Raw genomic sequence first — 19,035 nt, 5'->3', positions numbered from 1 at the left:
ACACGTTCAATTTTTATATCTTAAAAGGAGATTATTCTCCAAGTGAAGAGCTTGCTCACAGGCTATATCAAAGTCAGGCAGCCTCACTTGGAAGTTGCACTATAATTTATGGAGATTTGAATCATAAACAGTGTCTTCCTTTCAGCCCCCCAAAAAACAAATTGGAGACTGCAGTCTGGGGAGTTCCGGAAGGTTTGCCTTCCATGCATAAGGAGGAGAAACATCACGTTTTTCAGAATAGGTTAAGTCTATACGTTACAATTTCAGTAATAAAAAAACCTAGAAAATAAACAAGATTGTTCAAGTTTATTGGCAGCCCAAAACTACATTAATGTGTTGAAAAGAAGAATTTAAAGTAATCCTGCCAGTAGATTGGAATTTGGCAAAGATAGATCACTAATTTTACACAATTTCTATTTTAAAAAGCTACAGAATGGCATCCATTGAAACAACCCACATGAAGTTGTCACATCCTCCATTAAGTGGACATGAGAATAAGTTACAATTAAGATCTCTTTAAACTCTTTTTCCTACATTTTCTTTAAAACAAAGAGACTAGTGGGTTTCCTTATAATACAGGTTTCACTGACTGAACAGGTACTTCGACTGTACAATAGGACGGCACCAATCAATAACAAATTAAAATAATATCAATCTTTTTATTTGTCTGTGAACGTGCAACTAAAAGTTAGAGATTGGATTGAGGTGACTGTTCACTTTGTATGCAGCTCCACACTTTAAAGATTGGTGGCTTCCATTTTCATTTTATTACAAAAAGTAAGGTCATTTTTCTATTATTTTATCATGGAGAAAAAAAAACACCAGGGTGTGTGATCAAGTGACTCTTTTTACTTTGTATTCTGAGGTAAATCTACGAGATTGTCAGTAGTAGAGAGACACAGAATCATGTGTTTAACGCAAATGGCAAAACTCAGGTCCAGGTTGACTATATTTTTTCTTATCACTAGGAAATGAGCAGGTAAAGACTGTCTAAACTAATGAAATATTATTGATGAACCTCAAGCCAAACTACTTTTTTTGGAGTAGACAGTCAACAAAAAAAGACATCTAAAGGGAAAACCTAGTCATATACAAATTCGAAATTATGATTCTAGATCTCTCTAATAACGTCCTAAGCTGGGTGTTAATGCTGTTAAGACTGACAAAAGGTGTGACTTCAGAAAACAATGTGAGATAATGTACTTATTAAAAAGTAAGCCATTTCATCCGCAATCTAATTTTGGACATGGAATGGGTATCAATGCACACAACGTTCCACTCATAGCTGAGTACAGATAACAGCTGCAGCTTAACCCTATGTCTGTCTGATAAGAAGCTTCAATATTCAATATATTGGACTGCAACTTTTTATTTCTCTGAACGATACAATGTGCAAAACAGTGTGACTGGGTTTGGATGAGAAAGTAAACAGACGCGAAGTAAGATTAAGTTGATCAGTGCATCTTGGATCTGTTGGAAGGAGCTGAGGCTGTGGGAGGAGGAGGTGGTCCACTTCTGAACAGTTCCTCTATGTAATTATCAAGCAATCTATTCCGCTCCTCTGGAACACATTCCAGTATCAAATACCTCTTGTCTTTCTGTAAGGTAAACAAATTATGTTGTCGATCTTCTCATTAATTTTATTCGCTGCTGATGGATGACATCAAAATAATACTGTACAAAAATATAATTACTGTATTATATCCCATGAATAGTAGGGATGAAAGTTCAAATGTTCATGCATTAAAACACAAAATGAACAATAAGAGGGGATATGAGTTGTTACTTAGTTTAACTGAACAAATTAAATTATTTCGTTACCTCATCTTTGCAACAAATTGTTCATAAAATTCAAGGATATTACTGTGACACTCTGAAAACGGTGAACTCCACTTGGCAGACATAATTCTGAAACGTTGTTGTGTTGTAAGGAGAAAGCCAATCAGGCATAATTATAAACTAAACCACCAGCAACAAAAGTTAATAATTTATTAGTTTTGTAGTTTTGTGGCTTGCTCATGTGTCTTGATTTTTGCTGTGATTGGTAATAACACATTAACATTCCTGAAATAGATGTTTTGTTTCAATCAGGAGTTCACAGTTTTCATAGTTGGGCAAAGAAAATTTTTGTTGTAAAATTTTCGTTGTAAACATTATTATTACATTGTACAATGTACTGCAATTATTTCCTAAGGCTTACCTTTAATGTATCTTCAATATCCTTAAGATGTTTAGTAGAGTCTTCTATAAGTTTCTTTGATCTTATGTGATGCATTAAAGGACAGAAAAGAAAACAGCCAATTAGTATAATATTTTAATAAATCTTTTTCTACATACATTAGACTGAAATAAATAGACAAATAAGTCAAGAAAATAACAACGTTGGATGTAGTTGATTATTATTAATTATATGAATGATTCAATACGGATGAATATCTCTAATAAACCCCGTCTCTAATAAACCCCTCACCTAGGAGTTAATTTTTGTAATAACCCCGTATCTAATAACCCCCACCCTCTTTTAAAATAATTATATAAAAATTTGTAATAAGTTTCTCTGCTATAATTATCATGAAATCCACTTTATTCATCCACAAGGTTCATTTTCAAACAGATGTACACAAATAATATTATATGATACAAATGCAATGCATTTTTTGCCAGATCAAAATCACAGTTGAGTCTCTCAATCGTGAGGCTAATGTAACTGTGCATCTTGGGTATCATGGATCTACTCTTTCTACTGCCCCAAATGTTGCTCACTTGTAAGTAATTGAGTGTGTTTCTTTCAGTAACTGTCGGAAGTCCCCCTTTGCATCAGCCAACTTGTCACGAAGATATTGATTAAATTCCTCTTCACGTTTCTGCAACAAATTACAAAAAAGTTAAAGGAACATTAAACCTTTAATACAATAAATACAGATCATATTAAATATGATGAATGCCACTCCATGCAGGGGTCAATTATTTTAATAAACCTGTTACAAGTGTAATTTACAAATTATTGCAGCTATTGTTGTTAGGCACTTAAACAATGGGCACACTTGTGAATCACACTTGTAAAAGTTTTATTAAATTGGCCCTGGGTAACAGTGCAAAAATGTACACATGCCAAAGCTACAACTGTTTCTGGGGAATGTAAGTTCTAATAAATTATCATGAGGCACAGAAACCGCTGAAGATTTTTTTTTCAAAGTGGATAAATTAATTAAAAAATACATTTTCACTTTATTTTTTTACTTTATGAAAAAAAAAAAAACAGCAACAACAACCTAGCACTCAGAGATAAAAGTTTCAGCTGACAGATAACATTACTTACACTGTCATGGCTAGAAAACTTGGAATATCTAGGATCTTCTTTGATTATTTTCCGAATACTTCTCCAAGACGATGTAAGGGTTAACTGGAAACATAAACAACTGTGTTATTAAAACAATATTAAAAGCCAGTGACATGTAAAAATAAATTATACAGGGAGCTACACCATCCAGCACATCTGATAACAACTTGAGAGACTAAGTAAAGTGATGGTCCTTGTAAAATAGATCAGATCCACATTGTCCTAGATATCCGCCTCAAACCAAGAGACACAGTACTGTTTTTTTCTGTCAACTAAACAAAAACTAATCCACTAAAGGAAAGTTTTTAGCTGATTTAATTCATTTTTACACTTAAGGAACAAGGACTGGCAAGGATTCTGTGCAAGAGGTTTTGACTTTGATTCTCAGGTGTGACCTCAAACTTTTGTTTTGACGTCTTTCCTTTCCAAATACTTTTAAGTGGCTTTTATACCTGCGAAACGGAGCACTGATGGATTTGGGGGGGGGGGGGGAGGGGAGGGTAAAATGAGCCCAGACTGTTAAAGTTAACCACATAAAAAAGAATCTTCACCTTCACCAATACCTTAGTTCAATAGTACCCACCTCATGGGTCTCATCCAATAGCTTCCTAAACTGTTCCTTCTTTCTCCTGTTCAAATTTTCTATGTGTTCTTTAAATAATGTTTCTTTGTCACTTTTACTCAGAGCATCTGCCATTCCCCAGCGATGATCTTTACGCAAACTCTTTTTGGTTTCCTTCCAACCAACGTCTGCATTGCGAACCTGAGAAGAGTTATTACATTCAATGTAAATGTGATGAAGCACAATACAGTGAATGGTGCATACTGTAGCATCTATCGCGTAAAGCACAGACTATGTGTCTTCACCAAAAAGAGATGAAATAAATCTGGTCACAATTGATTTAATACTGATATTACAAGAATAATACAAGACTTGTATGCACATCAAGTCACAACACTGATCAACTAAAATTACTTGAATATAATTTGCATTTGCCATAATCAACATGTTTTATTAGGAACGCATAAAGTTGGCTTTAATTGAAAGGTCTAGTGGATTGGGTGGACATAAGTGCAAGTGATTATAGGCATTGTTACTCAAGTGATAGGCTAGAAAACTAGACAGGGAGAATATTTTGTATTGGTGGGGCTGAACAAGCACCAAAGGCGTGAGTATATCTAAAGGGGCCCGAGGGTAGGGTCCCCATGGAAATAGTTCTACTGACTTGTAGAAAACCAGCTATGAAACACTACAAACAACCATACATTACAAATTATTATCTCTATTACAGTGTATTATTTTTTAGATCTCTTGCCCACCATATCTGCAAGTAAGGCATGAAAATGCTGTTCTGCTTTGTCTCTTAGATGTTGTTCCTTCTCTTTTTCTCTGGCTTTAGCAAGTTCAGCTTGGCTTGCACGAACTTCACGTTCTCGTTCACGAAGACTGGCTTCTATTCGTTCTTGTTTTTCCTTTTCTTTCTCTTTATCAGCATTCTCTTTCTAGAAAAAAAAACAACAACAACAATAACAACACAACGGGGATCAGTTGTATTCAGTATTATTTTTTCTTTTCCTTGGCTGCAAAACGTTAAAACAAAGAGAACAAAGGAATTATTATTATCACCACCTTAACTCCACCAAAATTATCCATAATTATTTATAAAGAGATTTAATCACAATCACTAACTTGAAAAGGGTAAGTGTGGTTTACAAATGAATTGTAATGGTTAGAACTACAATGATGCAAAAAATAATGATAATAAATACACTACGTTTTTTTTACTTCTAGATTCACTGCCTGCGTAGCTGGCAGTTTTCCTAGGGGCAAAACAGGAGCAGGAGTTTTTTGCAAAAAAAAAAATGGGAAAAAGGCAATTCTCTGCTCAATCACATTCATAACTCACCAACAAAATCCCTTGCTATGCAGGCTACTAGATGCCCAACAACTAAGTAACTGTTACCTTGTAAAGTTGCTCAATGTGTTCTTTGAACCATTCTTCTCTCTGCATTGTATTCTCCACAGCTTTGTAACGAGGGTCCTTCTCAATCTTACTACGAACCTTTCGCCACTGTGCCTTGCTGTCAAGCTTTTGTTCAGCCAACAATGCAGCAAAATCATTTTTAACCTGCACCATTTCAAATAACCAAGAAGAATAAGGATTAATTTCTGAAATGTCCATGACTGTCACATACTTACAGCTTATAAGCAAATTATTAACTACTGTATGGAAATTTGCTGCATGCCTTACATCATCATTGCAGCAAAATTTTATCATCAGAAAATTTATGATTTTTCTCAACTAGTCAGGTGGAATAACGCCTTTTGCAAATGAGACATAACGATAATCGACCATTATAATACAGTTCTAATTTTTTTTCACATGGCATAGCTAATAAAAATATTGTCTACAGTCAACTCTCCCTAAGATGGACACCTTTGGGACCGACACTTATAGAGAGTCAAATAAAAGGAGTAAAGAAAGGCAGGGACCAACTCTAAGTGTCCGTTTTACAGAGGTGTCCGTCTTATAGAGGTGTCCGTTAAGAGAGAGTTGACTGTATGTATGTTTTCTCAGCACCCTTCTTCTTTAATAAATTAATTTATTATAATTATCTACTGGCTAAGCCACATAATTGATAGACATGACAACACTGAAAAGGCATCCTTTCCTTTATCATTAGCAGTGATGTACATTGAATCAGTTAATTACTGAGCATGCACTCCACACACAAAATTATAATCCTCTTCTGTTACAAACAGCAACACTGTAAAAGTTTTCTTTAGAACTACTGGGTTGTTTGTCTAAATGGTATAATATAAGTAAAGACTCACTCAGAGCAGTTCTGAACAACAAGTTTGAGGAAAAGGGCAGAATATTAGCATGGATTGGCTGTTCATTACAGTTGAACAGGCAGTCAAGCACTGCAGTTGCAAATCTGGCACAACTTTTTGTTAATTTTAATATTTTTTGCCATTGTTTTTACTGTCAGATAGTTTCCCCCTCTGGCCAATCATTTTGCAAGATAACAATATTACCATTGAAAGCAAACACAAAGTAGTCAATCACTGTAGCTGCTGGCCATAGTTCGAAAAAGTACTTGTAACATGGACTATACATCAGCAAAATGAATGTCCCCATAAGAGCCCTGCTAATTTTCTATTTTGGTACTTTCACTTAGGTAAACACGACAGGGTATGATTTCTAGTGCTTCCAGGTTTTGAAACTCTTGTGTAAAACAACAATCAAACCATTTTCCCTAACAAATTACAAGAATGTTAATTGGCTTAAAGAGACAATGGTGTATTTTGAAGCACAGTTTATCACCCAAAAAGAAGCCTGCCACCAGTAATGGAACCAAGATTACTCTAGTCTCAAGCAAACCAGGGGACACAAAAAGACCTAAATTAAATGAATCACTGTTCTATCACCCTGGCTAATATTATTAACTTGTCTGAATGAAAGAACTCTTCACCCTCTGGAATGGTATCCTGTTAAAAACGGACCATAACTTGATGGAAATCATGAATAAGCCTTCAGTGCCCATCTACCATCAGCAATCACAACAAACTTGAGCAGTGATCACTGAGGTATATGTGCCCATCTCTAAACCACTGACTAAATGCTAAGAAAAACTCAGTTACCTTGTAGGGCAGGCAAAACACTGAAAAAAGCGAGAACATAATTCACAGGCCAAGGCTAGCTTGTCAACTGTATGCTGTGTTGTATTGGACGGACGACAAAAGGTTAAATACTGATAAGCACAATATTGAATTTTATAATGAAAAGGGGTGGATAGGAATGCAACCTAGGCCATAATGTTCTAGCATTTAGAATTAAAAAGATAAACTGTTATTAGGGGATAGCCTTTGCTAGAGCAGGTGAAAAAATTGTCAAGAAGCTGGATAATAGTACCGGTAACTTAGCTTTAGTCAAGTAACAGAATTGGAGGATACTGTTTCAATTGTAACATACAGATATGGGTAATAACATACAAGTACATTGCACAAAATAATGGACACATTTAAAACAAAAACAAATGGGAATTTAACAATGTCATGTATTAGATAGTAACAACGATTCACAATAAACAAAATAAAATTGCATATTATTTTATTTTGTTTCTAATCTTGTTTTCAGGTCAGACTCCTTTCCTGGTAAAAAAAATCTTGCTTGATTTCATTCACAGCACACAGTTATGTGGCCGCACCTATTTTAGATGGCATTTCTGACCAATTCTGATTATATACCTGGGTTCACACGTAATTGTAATAGTAAGGAGTTTGAGTCGGTTTAATTATGGCACGACTTGCATTCTTGGGAAAATAGTGTGACAGAGTGATCATAATGTAGAAGGGATTTCTTTTGACTAAAATATTTTATTATTTTGTATTGATGTTTTATAGGTAATGAACTGCCATTATTAAAGGATGTACATTAACTGTGAAACAGTCAGAAACACCATCCAAGTCTAGGCACATGACAGACAGTGGGAACTTCATTAATGAGGTGTTCCCTCTGCTATCCATCCTGATTCCCCAAGGAAACAAAAAACCAACCTTATCCTGCTTCATTTTGGAGTTTTCTTTCTCTTTCTTTTTTAGCTCTGCCATAAATTCCACAAACAAATTCTCCCTGTCCTTCATTTTCTCAATCCCTTTGAATCGATCATCCTTCCCATACTTCATGGCAAACTCACTGAAAGTTGTTCTGTAAGGGAAAAGTTGAATGTTTTCAAAGGTATTTCGATATACAGTCCACATGTAAGTATTCATTCAACAATCTCTAGCTTTCTTCTTATTGTATGGTACCGAACAGTAATGTAGTAAGTAATTCACAGTAAGTAGTTTAAATAGTAATTCATCATCAATTTAAATACAACATGATCCAGGATTCAAAGCTGTTTCTTGGTACATGTATATTTTGTATTTTATATTTTTTCTTGATAGCAAAAGTATTATTTTTAGTACTCTTGACTTTTACATTATAGGCTATGTACTTTAATTAGTATGTTTTTAATTAATGTACAGCATAAGCTGTATTGGCTTAAATTTTTAAATGTTGCTGTTGTTGACAGATTTGGCAGAAATCAACAAACTTACTTTCCAGCAGTTCGAGCTTCTTCCACCAGTGCTTTAAATTCATCTTTCTTTGCTTTCAGTTTGTTCTTTCTCTCCTGCCTCTCCTCGTCAGCCCGAGTGCGTACAAACTTTTCAAAGCACTGCTTTCGCTCTTTTTGGGTCAGCAATAAAAATCGTGGGTCAAACACTATTTTTGGTAGCTCTTTCTCCCAAGTTGAAAATGCCGAAACCTGAAAAATAAGCCAAATTAAAACCATTAACAAGGAAAAAGGAAATTTTTTTGTTATCATTCAAGGGAGGATTTTGTTACTTTCTAATTAACAACATGCTAAAGTTTTGAATATATGAAAATCATCCTTCATTTAAAAACATGCTCTTAGGAACTCCTACAATTTAAGGAGGAAGTGTGTGACTAGCCAAAGGAACTTTTTCTTTTCAGGGTAATGAACTTTTTCAATTCTGCCAATAGAAGATGGAGTCACATCAATATTTTTCTTAAAGTTCATACAACTTATTTTTGGTGACTTGTTAACTCACTCACTTTTTTCTTTAAGAGGACAGCTTTATGCATAAAGAGCCTTCACTAACTAAACTGTAGGTGGGGTGGGTTATTGACGACACTGCCCAACCCCACAGGTGTTAGACTGATGTTTTGTCAGATCTCCAGAACAGTCAAGTAAAGTCTAGCAACATTACATCTTTCTGATCCACAACTCGTGCACTTACTGATCTTTCAAGCAGCATATCTCTGAACTCTTTCATTCTCTCCTCCAGTGACATCATCTTTTTGTCTTTTGGAGTAGTAGCTCTTGTTACTTGGGATACAGGAGCAGGCTGTTCAACTGGTTTCTGCGGCTCAACAATTTCAGGCTGAACAGGAGAAGCTTCCACAACTTCTACAGTCTTCATCTCAACATCTTCTAATTTCTCACCTTGACTTTCAGTCCTGTACAAAAGAATCATAGTGAATGAATAATTAAATGAAATTGTCAGGGTTTATGTACACTGTTTTTTGCCCAATTCATCTAAGAGCATAGAGCTCATTGACGACACTGCAATATTGTATCCAGCAACAAAAACAATTCCTTTTTTCAGTTGTTATTGTGATTAATAAAATATTATCCTTCGTCCAATTTTTACTTCATTTGTTTCTAGCTCATTATTGCATAATATCATTAAAGGAGATTGTTGAATTTGCATCATAAACACCCAAGAAAATCGTTATTTATCATTGTTGCCTTGAAGGCTTACAAAAAGGGAAAGAAGGTGTCCTCTGAATACCCTTGATTTGTTTGAAATTTTTTGTTCTCCTGTTAATATTGGATTGAGAAAGATTTAGTCTCACATACCTCTGTTTCTTTGCAGGAGGAGCATCATCAATAGTGTCATCTGACATAGAAGACCTGTGTTCTTTTTCTGCAGTATGAAAAAGATAATAACACTAAAGGACTGAGTAATACCAGAAACTCATAAGGGGTTGAAATGTGTAACTCTCATATGTTTGCTTTGTCCGATGCTCGTGATTATGCATTTTCGAAAGTACCATATTTGGAACGAGAAGAAGAGATAACTGACCAATCAAACTTCGTAAACAACGTGACGTAATTTTCCTTCAGGTTCCCGCGCCCGCTTAAAAAAATGGCCGACAAACGGGGGAAAAACTCCCGAAAGCCGAGAAAGCTTTCAAAGGTTGAAAAGCTTAAATAAATGAGATGTTGTAGTCATGACCGTGTTTTGAGCAAATTTTATGAATGAACAAACTCAAAACAATAGACAGAGAAGCCGTTTCTTGAAAATTTTTATTCAAAGTCCAAAAAGTTAATCCTTTAGAGCAATTCAGAAAACACTATCTGGATTGTGGATCCGTTCACGCAAGTAACATCGGGTAAGCACATGGCAAAATTCAACACAAAATCCATCTCAAATCAGGGCACATTTTGTAATTTTTCTTTAGCGCCGAAGAGAAAAATTTTTAAAACGTCTATGAAACATTTAAAAATACATAAATTCCCTTTCAAAGACGTAATTGTCTTGGCCTTAGAGTGCAAAATGTACCTGAAAATTCAGCAAAAACTTCGCTGACTTGGTTGCATTTCAAGACAGACCATGGGCTCCGCCGTGAAGAAAACAAGGTTGAATTCCTCGAAGGACAATTTCTTGATGAAAAGCTTCCCTTTCTCCACAAAAAGAAAGCTGAGCATTCTTTTGAACTTTCTCTTTCCATTTTTTGTCTTTTAACGGCGTATTTTTAACCTTGAAATGCAGAACTCTTGTCTTAAAACATCTGCATGGTGATCGCGCAGGAGCCATTTTGTTGAAAATGGATATCCATCACTAAGATTTCCAAATATGGTCAAAATGAATATTCACAAGCATTGAACGTGAGTTGCACGTTTCAACCCCTTATGGGTTTCTGGTAATACCAATACATGTATTTAATTAAGGAGAAATATATTGACTTTGTTCTTGGAGAAGAGTAAGCATTTCACATCAATTCTCAAGAATAAAACCAAAAAGGGAAAGAGGGTGTCCTGGGGAATTTAAGAACCTGATTGGAAAAGTTAGATCCAAACCCCAATATGTAATTTAATAATTATTACATATTGGGGTTTGGATTACTCAGCTACAAATATCGTGTAAAAATGAAATAACTGAACTTGGCTTTTTCTACCTATCTGTTTATACTACAGTGTACCCTATACTGAAAATGCATCAATTTTGTGTAGATGAAATAAAAATAATTATAAACCATGGTAAGAAATACATTATCCATTCCATTTCAGAGGGGAAGGTTATTATCTTAACATTAATCACACAATGACCAAAGAGCTGTACTTCATTGAAATGAGTTACAGTGTATGTGACAGAAACCTGCTTTTAAGTCCAGCACCTTAAAAATTTATTTTAATCCAAACTAGTAAATGTACATACTTTTCACTTCATCAGGCTGCTTTTTAGGTGGGCCCTTGCTAACAAGCTCATCAACTTTATCATTATCTTCAAGTTCATCAGGTCGTTCCCATATTGAGAGCCTTGAGGTAGGATTAAAGAAGAACATCTTTTCATCTCCAGTCCAAACAACACACCAGCTTGTTCCTGGGATAAGTTGACTAGCAACAGGTTTACTCTTGTCCTCATCTTCAGCATGTATCTCATCTTTAATTTCTTCCAATTTTTCCTTCTCATCCTCTGTTTGAAATGATCAACAACCAAAATATTAATTTGGTTAAAACATTTTGGTTGAACTCTCTAAAATGAACTTAGAATCACTCTAGTGATGGATTCTCTTTCACATCATTTTTATCCTTATTCAGGTCATGTAGAGAATTTTTTCATATGCCATTGCTGCTGTTGCTGTTGTTTTTCAACGCTACATCTATCAAAAAGAGGACTTCTTTCTAAATTTATCTATTTATTTAGCTATCTATATTTGTTGTTGATAATTCCCCTCTCTGTTACACATTCTTCAATGCCCCCTTTTTGATCCACATCAGTATTACAAACACAGAGAAAAAAGAATTCAGATTGCCACTACTGTGGACTGACTTCACAACCTACTGATTCTTAGTCTTGATGTCCACAAGACAAAAAAGACAAGTTTCACATTTCATGATTTTTCTTTTACTAACACCAGCCTTTGAGTCTCATCCTTACCATAGTTACCCTGGCCCTGGTGCCTATACTAGTTTTAACTTCACTTTCTCATGTTACCTTGTCAAATTAAAGCTAAAACCAAAATTACCTGATTGACAAAAACACACACAGACATCACCACAAACTACACACAAATAATTTATAGCAAACAGATATTTTGGACTGCACCGGTCTGAACATACCCTTTTCTGCAGTGTTGTCTTCAGTACTTGATTCTTCCTTCTTCTCACTTTTATTATTTTCTTTGTCTTTATCTCCAGCATCAGCCTGAGAGGATGGATTTTGCACCATTCCAGGATTGTTGACTGGCGGTGGTTGTTGTTGTATTCCTGGTCGAACCATTCCAGGTAAGAGACCAGGGGGTATCATTCCAGGAGGCAGCATCCCTGAAGGACATCAACAAGAACACAACATCAGAGACTTTTTTTAATTGATCTTTTATCACAATAACTACAATACTCATCAAATTTCATAGAAACACTGGACAGAAACTGAGGATTGTTCATGTCGTTCTTCTCAACCAGCTTATTATTTTAACTTTTCCCGAGTGTACATGTACTTCTTCTCTCCTTTCTCAATGTTGAACAATGTTAAATCTTTACATATGGGTGATACATGATCCATGGCTATGAAAACAAACAAGCAAAAACCAAATCTTGTAACATATACATGCAAACTCAACCAACCTGGTGGTGGCATGCCTTGCATTGGCATTGGAACTTGATCCATCTCCTTTGGACGCTCCCAGGTTGACTGCAAGGTTCTTGAATTGTAATAGTACACTCGACCATCTGTTGTACGGTGCTCAGACCACTCACTTTTGGGAACAGGAGGGGGCATACCCATTGGAGGCATCCCCAGACCAGGGGGTGGCATACCAGGTGGGGGGATATGTGGAGGCATCATACCAGGTATCATCCCAGGCAGTGGAAGCCGTGGAGGGGGCATGCCAGCCATAAATCCACCAGGTGGAGGCATGCCAATATTGCTTCAAAGAATAATAATAAGTTAACACAGAGTCAGTGCTAACGTAATGTTATTTTATGCTTTTAGATGAGATAAGAAGCAAATTTTGTACAGTACAGGAACAAGGAAGACACGTATTTCAGGGGGCAGGAAATTGGGTCATAAAAAAAACCCCGCACATTCACATGAATAACAAGTAGATCTCAGAGAACTTAAAAACGTAAAGTGGCGGTCTTTCATTTTTACATAAATAAATAAGGATTTAGAGGCAACACATCCACTAAGTGGTTCTTCAGCTACTTGATTGCTGGTTGAACTGGAATTCGGAAATGTTGGTTTTTGAGGAGAGAAAAGTGCTCTCACCACTGCTCCCCCAAAAATAGAACGTAAATAGGTTTTTGGTGAAGACGAAAAGTAACACAGAGTTTCTTACAATTATTGCACAGGCACAAAAGAAAATACACGATGAAAAAGGGGATTACAAGAAGCTTCTACATCATGTACATATAGTCGACTCTGTATACCCTCAAAAACAAACTGTGCGTACCTTTGTTGTGGAGGCTTGCTATTTCCTCCAGTTTGCTGCTGACTCTGTTGTTGACTGGTTCCATGTGTTTTATCTTGCTCTGCAGATGTTTGTTGCTGTTGTTGTCCTTCAGTAGGGATATTTTGTCCCTGCTAATTCACAATATTTAATTTCAAATCAAGCTTTTTTAGACAACAACACAATCTGTACGTAAAGTATTACATATTCAGACAACTGTAACAGTAGTTGAGAGTCTGAAAATGTTCAACACATAATTGATTTTATTATATACAAGTCAGTGGTATACCGTGTGGTAGCAAATCATTAAATGAGCTATCCCGTCAGTGATGATATCATTTGTATCCACACATGTGTGATATCACTTTTGACCAATCACCTCACAGTATTTTCATGTGTTGTCAAGCACTTGTGGTTTTCCTATTTGGTGTTTTCAGAGTTTGCGTTGGTCATTTCGCCTATTGAAGTTAAGTTTTAAGTTTTTTTCTAAAATGGAGACAAGCAGGTTTGTCCAGATCCCAGATAAGGAACTTATCAAATTCATAGAAAAAAAAAAAGGAAAATCTGAATACATAGAGGAAGACTGTGTGCGAAGGCAAGTCATTCAGAAAAACTTACTTTTTTTCATTCAGACCAACAAACTCGGAGTTACGTTGGCTTTCACTTGAATCAAGTTAACAAGTCCACCATCTTTTGAAATTCATCTTTAATTGGCATTAGAAAAAAAGATGGCTCCGACTAAGAACCCACAAGTTTGAGGGGATTACTTTCATGCATCCAGAGATATCTGAACAAACAGAACTTTGGTTTCACATTTTGTACTAAAGTTGTGTGTTTAAAAGTACAATGGCTACTCTCAAAGCAAAATGAAAAGAACCAAAGGCCAAGGGACTGGGAAACAAGCCTAGGACATCAGATAGCCTAAAAGACAAGGAAATTGAAAGACTGTACACTTCCAAATGCCAAGGGTTTGAAAGCACTCAAGGCATTATAACACTTTGTAGCTAAATTCAACCTTTCATTTCTGCCTTTGCAGCAGAAAACTGACAGAGAGAGTGACTCTGGGGAGATGTCAAACCCAAGCAAACGCCCGACGGAAAAGAGTATTTGTTGTATTGGAAGGATTTTATATAATAAAAAGAAAATTACATGGTCGCTTAGAGATAAGAAATTTTTCTTCTTGTGTTGAAAATATTTCACTCGTTTGCTGCACTCTCTTGTATAATATTTTTCAACACTCAAAGAGAAATTTCGTATCTCTGGCCACCTTGTAATATCCTCTATCTCTACACTGTTTATACACCGGTTTGCATGGTACTCAAGGAGAGAATGACTATTTTCAGAACACCGCCCAACATAACAACAGCTTGCAGAAACAAATCAAGTCCAAGTTTAGAGGTGTACGAGTTACTAAAATCCACATGGTATTACATGCACTTGAACTTCAACCTCTGAGCCTTTGTACATTATTAATAATATTATTATCCTACAAATGACAAAAAGATTACATTTAACTTGCACTAAAATTGAATTTTTCAAACCTTAACCTTGCGATACAATACATCATGGTATAGTTAGTATATTACCTGTGTTTGTTGAGCAAGTTGTTGTCCTTGCTGGGTTTGTGGCTGATCTTGAGAAGGAGGGGTGACGAGATTCTTTGGTTTTTCCCATGAAGATTCTCTTGTCCGTGCATTGTAATAGTAGACTTTTCCTTCAGGTGTCTTGTGTTCAAGCCACACGTCTCCATTGCTATCAATCATGGGAGGATCTTTGTTCTGCTGTTGCTGAGGCATGGCCATGTTCTGCGGCATTTGCTGATTTGGCATCATTTGCAAAGGCATTTGATTTGGCATCATTGGCCTAGACTATTAAAACATGTTTAAAACCGCATATTAAAGTTAATTCCCATTACCGAGCTAAAATACTAATTCATGGAACTCGATTTAATGCATCAACATTTCATACTGTTAAAAGAGTCACACACAAATATATGTAAGCTGCAGTAGTTTTTCATTTAGCCTGTTGCTTAAAAACTAAGTAATTTTTAATAAATAAATGATAAAATAAATAAACCCCACCCTGTACCAGCACAAAAATAATGATACTTTGGAAAAATTTGGATTATTTGCCAGTTTCATTTAAAGCACCCTTTCCTACCACAAATACTTCAATTTTACCTTGAAGAACAAAATTTGCTTTTTATACCTGTAGATTTGGCATCATAGGAGCATTCCCTGGAGGTCCTCCAAAAGGCGGTCTCATATTGTTCATCATGCTCCTTGGATCATAAGGCCCTCTCATAAACTGACCTGGAGGGGCACCTGGAGGTTGACCTAACAGAGATCCTCTTGGTCCTTGTCCCCCCGGGCCCCTTGGTGGAGGTCCTCTTACATTCGGTGGGAGAGTCCTTTGGGACATAAGGGGTGGTGGCATACTACTCCGCATAGCTTTTCAAGTCTGAAAATTAAACTGACAAAAATTTTTCAGAATTATTACAGGATCAAATGTTCACAATTTCTACTGGCCACAATACTTTCTACCAAGACATTAACCTTTGCAGATAAGGCTCAGTGCCAACAGCAAGCAACCTTTGCCACACTGAGAACTTCAACACATAAGGCTAATCTGTTTACACTATAAATGCATTATTTGTCTTCAAATAAAATTTTATGTGACAATTTAGCCTTACGTAGTTTATGAATACAGTAATGTGGAAAGAGGCTAGGAACATGGAATCGAGGGTACTGATTTGAATTTTGAATTCAAGATGGCGTCTTTAGGTAATGTCGTATTTATTGATCGTCGTATAATGGATGTCGCGTTCTTGATCTCGTTGACACACAAAATTTTTCCTCAGTGTCAGAACAGGTGAGTTTTCTCTCTCTTTATTGTGTTAATTTAGTTGTTCATTTTGTCTGGTTCATAGTTTATTCGCATCGATGGCCGTAACTTGCAACTCATTTTCACCTTCCAATTGGCTTTTAATGACTTTTAACCATTTTCAACAACATTTCTGGCTGGTTCAGCATCGTTTCGGTTTTTTGTACATACGAGCGATCTGACCTTTCAATTAATTATTTCTTTCAGTCCAAAATGGCTTTGTGTGTCCCGAAAGTAATGATACTTGGTCATTCTTTCGTTCGACGCCTCAGTGGTGACTTGGAGAATCATTTTGACAATCGTGCCAAAAGCAACTTCGACCTCAAAGGTGTTAAGGTCCGTTTATTTGGTATTGGCGGAAGGACGGTTAAGAAAATTAAGCAATTTGACGTCGCGAATGTCTCCCGCTTTGCACCAGATGTTGTAATATTAGAAATAGGTACCAATGACCTTTGTAATGAACCACCAGAAACGGTTGGTTCTCAGATTGACGAATTAGTCGAGTTGTTGTTGAACCATTTTTCTGTTAGGGTAGTTGGAGTTTGTCTGGTGATTAAGCGAGCTGAGCCAATGTTTAATACGAAGGTAGAAGTGTTAAATCGTTATTTAAGTGTTGTCGTCGACCGCCCCAGAGTGTTTGTATGGCGACACAAGATTTTGGACTCTCCAAGCCATGATTTCCTGTTGGAGGACAGAGTTCACTTAAATCCTCGTGGCCAGTATTTACTTTATAGAAGTTACCGAGGTGCAATTCTAAAGACTGTGAACATTTTGAATAAGTTTGAGTGAATAATGCTCGGGGCAAATACATTGTGTTGCCAATCATCCGCTTCATTTTGTAGGGTTTATGTTGTTGGCAATATCGATATTATCTAAATCGATATAAAAGCAATTATTAATTTTAGCTGAAAACCCAAATCGAATGTGAGCTTATGGTCATTTCGATGTGAATAAAACTATGATTGTATTTTCAGTCATAAATTACAAACTGACATATGTTGTTACAAAAAAAAAATCCATTCTTGTTAGGTGTATGTTCATGTTGTTATGTCCTGTTTTGTCATTTAATTATGTGTTTGAGCCATGCTGTGCATGGATTTTTGACCAATCAACGTTGTTGGTCTTTTCACTTCTGTCCAACCAGAGGTTGTTGGAATGTTCTTGTTTAATTATGTTTTTGTGACATGTTTCGGCATGGATTTGTGACCAACGTATGGTTTTGGTCTTTCTGTTTTTGTCCAACCAGAGGTTGTTGGAAGGTTTTTGTGGCATTATAGGGACAGGCATTTTTATGTGTTTCGGCAACATGTGTAGTCTGCCAAGCCATCCCTGCCATAGTTTATGTAATATTGAGATATTGAAATAACATGTCAAAGACTAATTATAATAAACTTATGATCCCCTATTTACATAATGAAACAAACTGGAGCAAGGTAATTATAATTGGAAGACACTGTCTGAAATAACATCAACATTTCTTTCACATCCTTTCTGTGTTCCATGTTAAGAGCTATCCCTTATATAACTTCTGTTCCTTTAATTTACCTTGTTTTATGCTTTTGTTTTGCTTTGTTTTTGTTTTTCTTTAAACGTATTTTCAGGCACGCACGTGCTTCTGGTATAGAAGCTGCTGCGCCCTAGAGTATTTTGCGGGTAATGACAAAAAACGATAGCGATGACCTTTTCTTTGAAGGAAATGAAACTGTATTAAGATTTAGTGATTACACCTTGGTCGGAATTATACGGTGTTTGTCAGTGCACGCAAATCATAAAATCATGTATCAACTCTTAAACTTCAAGTGGTGAAAAGCATGGGTAATTTGCTCAACATGTTCCAAGAACGAAAGTTCAAAAAAGCTTATGAAAGTGATCATATGCATGAAATGAACTCATATAAACTCGGTAAGCTATAAACTCCAGAGACGAGATGGAACGAAGGTTTGGGTAAAAATATTACGGATTCCTCGTAAAGCACTCAATCAAAATGCACGTCAGAGTAACTGCTCATCTTACCTTTCTTATTGCCCGCTGTTATAGATTGACTTTGAGGTAAAAATGTTGCTTCTGGAATCAATTCCCTTTCAAGAACATGATGGACAGCCACCAAAAGCCGCCATTTTCATTTCCCATGAAGCTTTCTGGTAATAATTCAAATTCCCGGATTGAAATAAAATTGAAAGGAGAGGTCGCATGGCGATTGCCGGGCACACGTGTCCTGGTGTTTTTCTTTCCATGTTATTCTTGAATGATTTTCATTTCATCAGCAAGCACTTGGTTTGGGGGTATATATCGCATCCGTAGAGACCTCTATTTTTTTGCTTATTATTATTTTTTTCGCAGTATACCAGGACACAAACGACCAGTCCCTGGTGCTGGGATTGAAGAGATGTTTTGCCTGAGTGCAGACGTCTCCTTATTTTCCTTTGTTGCACGCGGGTACGAGTTTCTGTATTATGAGATCATCAACACCTGCATGATTTGGCATGATCAGTAAGAGCACATCAATCATTACTAAAGAAACAAGATTCAGCCATTCAAAAACTTGAAAATTTACAAAGAAATGAA

The 19,035-nt window shown here is 36.1% G+C and overlaps 1 protein-coding gene across 2 annotated transcripts; it reads right to left on the bottom strand.

Annotated features, from left to right (window-relative positions):
* Positions 1 to 291: 291 nt before the first annotated feature.
* Positions 292 to 18,599, bottom strand: LOC140933935 (transcription elongation regulator 1-like). 2 transcript variants are annotated; one of them, XM_073383607.1, is made up of 18 exons: positions 18,484 to 18,599; positions 15,796 to 16,059; positions 15,174 to 15,455; positions 13,591 to 13,721; positions 12,764 to 13,065; positions 12,260 to 12,463; positions 11,355 to 11,612; positions 9,773 to 9,839; positions 9,150 to 9,369; positions 8,445 to 8,653; positions 7,902 to 8,052; positions 5,305 to 5,469; positions 4,661 to 4,843; positions 3,924 to 4,103; positions 3,320 to 3,403; positions 2,764 to 2,864; positions 2,201 to 2,261; positions 292 to 1,598 (listed from the first exon to the last, which is right to left on the bottom strand). In XM_073383607.1, exons 2-18 carry the CDS (start codon positions 16,033 to 16,035, stop codon positions 1,455 to 1,457), a joined length of 2,982 nt encoding a protein of 993 aa, XP_073239708.1. In that variant the 5' UTR covers positions 16,036 to 16,059; positions 18,484 to 18,599; the 3' UTR covers positions 292 to 1,454. The 2 variants fall into 2 exon arrangements, with proteins under 2 accessions (XP_073239708.1, XP_073239709.1); XM_073383608.1 differs by having other exon boundaries at positions 13,591 to 13,718.
* Positions 18,600 to 19,035: the final 436 nt, after the last annotated feature.

This window comes from Porites lutea, chromosome 4, assembly GCF_958299795.1.
Source record: "Porites lutea chromosome 4, jaPorLute2.1, whole genome shotgun sequence".
Lineage (NCBI taxonomy): Eukaryota > Metazoa > Cnidaria > Anthozoa > Scleractinia > Poritidae > Porites > Porites lutea.
Note: the sequence above shows the minus strand (reverse complement) of the source record. Positions and strands in the feature narration are given on the sequence as shown.

What these genes read in the sequence shown, in the direction of transcription:
- LOC140933935 (XM_073383607.1), bottom strand. Translation starts at nt 16,035, where the DNA reads ATGCGGAGTAGTATGCCACCACCCCTTATGTCCCAAAGGACTCTCCCA. An exon ending in CCTCCTGCAAAGAAACAGAG is followed by an intron (nt 9,370 to 9,772) that starts GTATGTGAGACT and finishes TCTTTTGTACAG; the next exon opens with GACTGAAAGTCAAGGTGAGA. An exon ending in TATTGGATGAGACCCATGAG is followed by an intron (nt 3,404 to 3,923) that starts GTGGGTACTATT and finishes TTATGTTTCCAG; the next exon opens with TTAACCCTTACATCGTCTTG.